General features: G+C 47.7%; 1 protein-coding gene across 2 annotated transcripts in view; it reads right to left on the reverse strand.

Annotated features, from left to right (window-relative positions):
- LOC115273822 (store-operated calcium entry regulator STIMATE) overlaps positions 1 to 5,562 on the reverse strand; it is a 51,769-nt gene extending 46,207 nt beyond the window's left edge. For both annotated transcript variants that reach the window (XM_029917088.1, XM_029917087.1), the window contains exon 1: positions 5,402 to 5,562. In XM_029917088.1, the coding sequence (XP_029772948.1) occupies positions 5,402 to 5,561 (160 nt within the window). In that variant the 5' untranslated portion in view covers position 5,562. The remainder of the gene's footprint in view (positions 1 to 5,401) is intronic.
- Positions 5,563 to 5,578: the final 16 nt, after the last annotated feature.

Here is a 5,578-nt window from a genome sequence, read left to right on the forward strand (position 1 = left end):
GTGGCAGAAGCAGATGCGGAAGCCAGGTCAGACTGGTTCCAGAGCCAGGGATCCTGCTATTTTTAACCACCTCTAAAATTCCTTCAAAGGAACTTCATCTTCATGCAAATACTATACTAATTGCAAGGGATTTTAAACAGATTAAAGCAGTAGAGGCTTGATAGGCCCCTACAGGGCAGCGCTTGACAGATGTATTTAAAAGGCTAAAAAATGCATTTCTTTAAATTATTCTACAACTCAGACTGTCCTCTAATTCAGTCAACTCACTCTTGCTCAGATTTTACTCCAAATTAATTAAGTTTTATGTAGATCACCATTATGGATCCACGCTATGCCAGAAAAATCAGCGTTTAGAAACCTTGAAAACTTTCTAAAACTAAAGACTCCTAGCCGGCCACCACACTAATGTTGGCCATCCTCCTTTTCCCTGTGGGCACAATACCAGCCTGGGACAGAAACAGGGAGGTTCTTCCTTAGCTTTGGCTGGCACTTGGGAGGGAGGAAAGGAAATGGACATTTATTGTGTGTTGGGTGCCAGGCCCAGGGACAGGTGCCTTCTCTCCTGAGCTCCAGTTCAGTGACCACTGAGTGAAAAGTTACTGTGAAATAGGATATTCATAAGGTCTCAAAGTATCATCATCACCACCACCACAGAGATAATTTATTCACTATGAAGGGGAAAATGTACCTTTACAAGAAACAGATCCAGAAATTTCACCCCTCCACCAAGTAACCAGCTTTATTACTAGTAGCAAGACTGCCTGATGTTATATGCTTCCTGGTGCAATGTAATATGAAGCACACGGCACTAAGTAGCAAGAACTACTTAGTGTTCTTGCTCTAAGAAAAAGGTTACCTTAATTGAAAACCTCCTCCAGACCAAACTCAGGAAACACAGGGGTCAGTGAAACAGCTCAATCACCACAAGGAAACACCTACACAGAGCATGGGACACTGCACATGATGACTGGCCTGCACTGTAAAAGTTTAAAAAAAAAGAAAAAGAAAGAAAAAGAGAGAGAGAGAGAGAGAGAGAGGGAGGGAGGGGGCACCTGGGTGGCTTAGTTGGTTGAGTGTCCAACTTTGGTTCAGGTCATGATCTTGCAGTTCTTGGGTTCGAGCCCCACATCAGGCTCTGTGCTGACAGCTCAGAGCCTGGAGCCAGCCTCGGTTCTGTCTCTCCCTCTCTCTCTGACCCTCCCCGACTTGCATGCACACACACTTGCGCTCTCTCTCCTTCAAAAATAAACATTAAAAAATGTTTTTAAATGACAAGGTCACTAAAAATAAACAAAAAACAACAAACACTGTGTGTGAGTGTGAGTGTGAGTGTGTGGGTGAGATTTTTTTTACCGTAAAAGTGACTTCAAAACACAACCAAATGCAATGTGTGGACCATGACGGGCTCATAGGTTTTTTTTGTTGTTGTTTTTAAATTTTTAATGTTTGTTTATTTTTGAGACAGAGCGAAAGACAGAGAAAGAGAGAGAGAGAGAGAGACAGCGCGCAAGCTAGGGAGGGTCAGTGATAGAGAAAAACAGGATTTAAAGCAGGCTCCAGGCTCCAAGCTGTCCGCACAGAGCTTGATGCGGGGCTCAAACTCACAAACCATGAGATCATGACCTGTGGCTCACAGTTTTTAAAAACTCCAGCTCTGAGAGATTTGTGATGAGTGGGGTAGTGTGAACACAGACTGGACATTAGATGACACTGTGGAGTTATCCGTTTTCTTATGCATGATCATGAAACTGTGATTATGTAGAAGGCTGTCCTTATTCAACTGAAATTTTTAGGAGTAAAGAATGATCCTGGCTGCAACTCATCTTCACATGGCTTGGCCAAAAAAAGAAAGAAAAAGAAAAGTACAAAGAGAGAAAACAAATGTGGCAAAACCCGGACAATTTCTGAACCCAGAGGGCAGACACTGCGTTATCACTGTAGTCTTTCTCATGTTTGACATTTTGCACGATAAAAGCTGGAACAGGGCGGGCCCAGCAGGTCTGGGTGAAGAGAACACACAGGGAGGCTGTTCACCACGTGAGAAGACACCAGGGCAGGGGCTCTTGTACAAGATTAAGAGTTCGAGGCTGGGCAGACTGGTTTGTGACGTTACTTTGGGTCTCAGGAACACTATCCCTTCTCAATGCCAGCAGTGTTTTTGTCGAACACTGACACCCTCACCCAGCTGGCTAGTCCCCACATCTGCAACACAAAAACAGGCACAGGTAGATTTATCCGAGCTCTCAAAACGCTTGTTGTATTAAAAACCAATTCTGTCTATACTTCAGCGCAGAACTTCGTGCACAGTGAAGAAGGCTGGCATTTGCTTTGCATCACACGTCCTGGGAGTACACAGTCCCAAATGCCAACACACACACACACATTGGTCAACACTGACCTTTGGCTGGCAGCTGGGCTGCTGCCCTGCAGCAGACCAGTGTGCTGAGTTCCGGGACTGCTCAGCTCCGCTCTGCTGTGACTCTGGGCTGAGTGACTTCATCGAGTCACAGCCTGGAGATAAAGCCACCAAAACATGAGGAACTGCTCAGCAGGCAGGTCCTGACAAGTCCCTTGTTTGTTTATTTTTGACTTTTAAAAAATATATAATTTATTGTCAAGTTGGCTAACATACCATGTGCACAGTGTGCTCTGGGGGGCGGGTGGCGGTAGATTCTGTGGTTCATCGATCACTTACATGCAATACCCAGTGCTCATCCCAATAAGTGCCCTCCGCAATGCCCATCGCCCATTCCCCCCCCCCCCCACCAAGTCCCTCATTTAAAGCAGTTTTTTCTACTCAGACATCAAGGTTTCTCAGTGACGTTCCAGAGAACTGGAGCGAAAGTCCCTTAAGCTTGCCTCTGAGTGCGTTCCGCTTTCCTCACATACAGAGCGTGGTTTAGCTGGAGCCTCTGGGACGCTCACCACTTAGCAAGGTGTCGCTGACACTGAAATGTGCCTGTGGATGCTGGCCCGTAACCGTCCGTGTGTTCATGTAGCTCACAGAAAGGCCCCATGCATCACTCCGCACTCAAACTCATGCACCTGGGCTGAGACCGTCTGAGCACGCCCACAACAGAGGCCAGCTCTGCGATGGGAGAGCCTTGTGAGGATCAAAATACTCCCCTGTGACGTTAATATAGATTAGTATAATGTTATTAGTTATTAATATAATAGTTATATTATACAGTAATCTATAGTATAGATGATAACATGTTATATATTATAATAATGTTATACACTATTTTATATTGTTATATACATATTATATTAATGTTATATACTATATATCTTATATTGTATGTTACATTATATTACTACATATATTACTACATACATTAACATCTCAGGGGAAGATTTATATATATATATATATGTCAGAGGCCATCCTCCAGGACAAAACCCTCCAGGTAAAAAACACAACAACCTGTACATGGCGAATAAGGTGATGTTCTGGGTAGAAAAAGAAACATAAAGACAGAGGTCTGAGGAGGCACCGAAATCGGGCATGTGAAGTGATGAAAAGTCCCTCAGCCTGGCTGGCAGCTGATGGCACAGAGCTGGCCTGACAGGAAAATGGGACACTACCCGCCCGCAGAGCTGGGGACCCGTCAGAGAAGAGAGGCAGTGCGCCCATGGCAGAGGCGAACAAAAGCACTCAGGAGGGAAGAGACTGCGACCCCAAAGAGGGTAGGGATTGTTAAATTGCTAAGGAGAGAGGACTGCTGTTTAAAATATGCTCCATAATGGGGCGCCTGGGTGGCTCAGTTGGTGGTTAAGCATCAGACTGTTAACAGAGTGGACACCACTCTGGACACAGAAGCGGGAGGGGAGCAGAGACCCAAGCACAATGTCTTGAAATCACACACACACAGTGCACGCACCCAAGTCAGCAGCTGATTTGGGCTAAGTCGTCACAAATTATTCCTGGAGGGAACAAGTGGGTATTTGTTCAGCAGAGAAATCAGCAAGACTAGTAGAAACTAAAAAGGAAAGAAAAAGTGGCAAACACACAGTCGGGTACTTGTAAGATTTATCAAGGCCCAGCAACCAGAAGAAAATGGCATCCAAGAACAGGCTCTTCAGGGTTACCTGAAGCCTAGGATAATTCACTCAAATAAGCCCTCTGTTACAAGAAGCAAAACTCTAACTCCAGCAACTCCACCCTATAAGACAGACGCACACAGCGGCTGGACCCCTCCCCAGGGCTAAGGAGCACACTCTCTGCAGAAACTTCCCCCTCTGCCCACGTGAGCACAGAGGGGAAGTTTTGGAACCAGTCATTTTGGAATTAATGCCTCTGTACAGATAGTTATAACCCTTCCTTCCCCCAAAATGCAAACACAGGGGCACTCCAAGGCCTACAGCCAACCAAAGCCTCCTGTTACTGTACTAAAGGTGAGGATGTGTGCCAAGAAAACAAGACAAACCCATGACACACAGCACAGGTGACAACGGGGTGGAACTTCTAGTTTTCCAGAAGGGCCACCTGGGGCTTTCTTCTCCATCAGGAAACTCAGGGAAGAACCGACTGGTACTTATCCCAGGGACTCTGAGACCAACTCAGACCCTCTGAGCCTCCTCTTCCATTAAGCCACTACATTGCCCAAGTCTCGTGGAAAGGAAAGAAACTTGAAATACAAATAATAGAAGTGGGTTGGGAAAGGGAACAGCCAGGGGAAGGCTTGAGAAGCAACTTACTTAGGAAAGCTTGGGAACAGGTGGACCTGTTCAGGAAGGAGGGGAAAGAGGAGACTGGGGAGAAGGCAGTCTGAGTGGGTTCTGCTCCAACCAAAACAGAAAATAAAGCTGGGGGAAAGAAACGGTGAGGGCGAGAGGGCAGGAGGAAGTAGTACTGGGAATAGAATGCATGACTTTACAATCCAGGTATTGCAAAGTAGCGGGATTTAAAAGCGAACGGGAGATAGCAAATCTTTGAGGAATGAAAGCAGGAAAAAGCCAGCATCAGACTGGGGATTTAGAGATGAGGGTTAAAAGTGAGAATAGGAGGCTAGGAAGAAACTCTAAGAGGGGGCACAAAGGACTGCTCCAATTGGGGGTTTATGGCGCTAGGCTGGAAAGTGGAGTAGCTTAACTCGCGATGACAAGGTGGGGGTGGGGGGAGCGAGACTTTAGGCAGGTATCTGGAAAGAGAGGCGTGTGCAAGCGGTAGGAGAGGAGGTGGGGTGAGCCCGGGCTAGGGGCTGTAGCGATAAGGCGAGGGACTCAGGACCGTGGTCGGGGGCCAGAGCCTCCTCTAGTTTGGGAATGCCTAGTCCGGGCTCGCGGGCAGAAGGCACCCCTGTCAGGCCTTAACTCTGGAGGCAGGAGGGTCCCCGAGGCGGAGCTGGGCCTGCGGTGGTCGTACTGGGCCTCAGGAGGGTGGGGGTCCGAGACTCACGCATCAATGTGCTGAAGGCCACGACGCCGAGCAATCCCTGCAGGAAGATGCCAAAACTGTGCATGAGTGCGCCGCTCTCGCAGCGGCCCGCACCGGACGCGATGGTGGAGGGTGGCCCGCCTGGCAGCCCGCGGCTCGCGTTCCCGGCGGGGCCCTGCATGGCGGGCCTGGCGGAGG

This window comes from Suricata suricatta, chromosome 12 (assembly GCF_006229205.1).
Source record: "Suricata suricatta isolate VVHF042 chromosome 12, meerkat_22Aug2017_6uvM2_HiC, whole genome shotgun sequence".
NCBI classification, from domain to species: Eukaryota; Metazoa; Chordata; class Mammalia; order Carnivora; family Herpestidae; genus Suricata; species Suricata suricatta.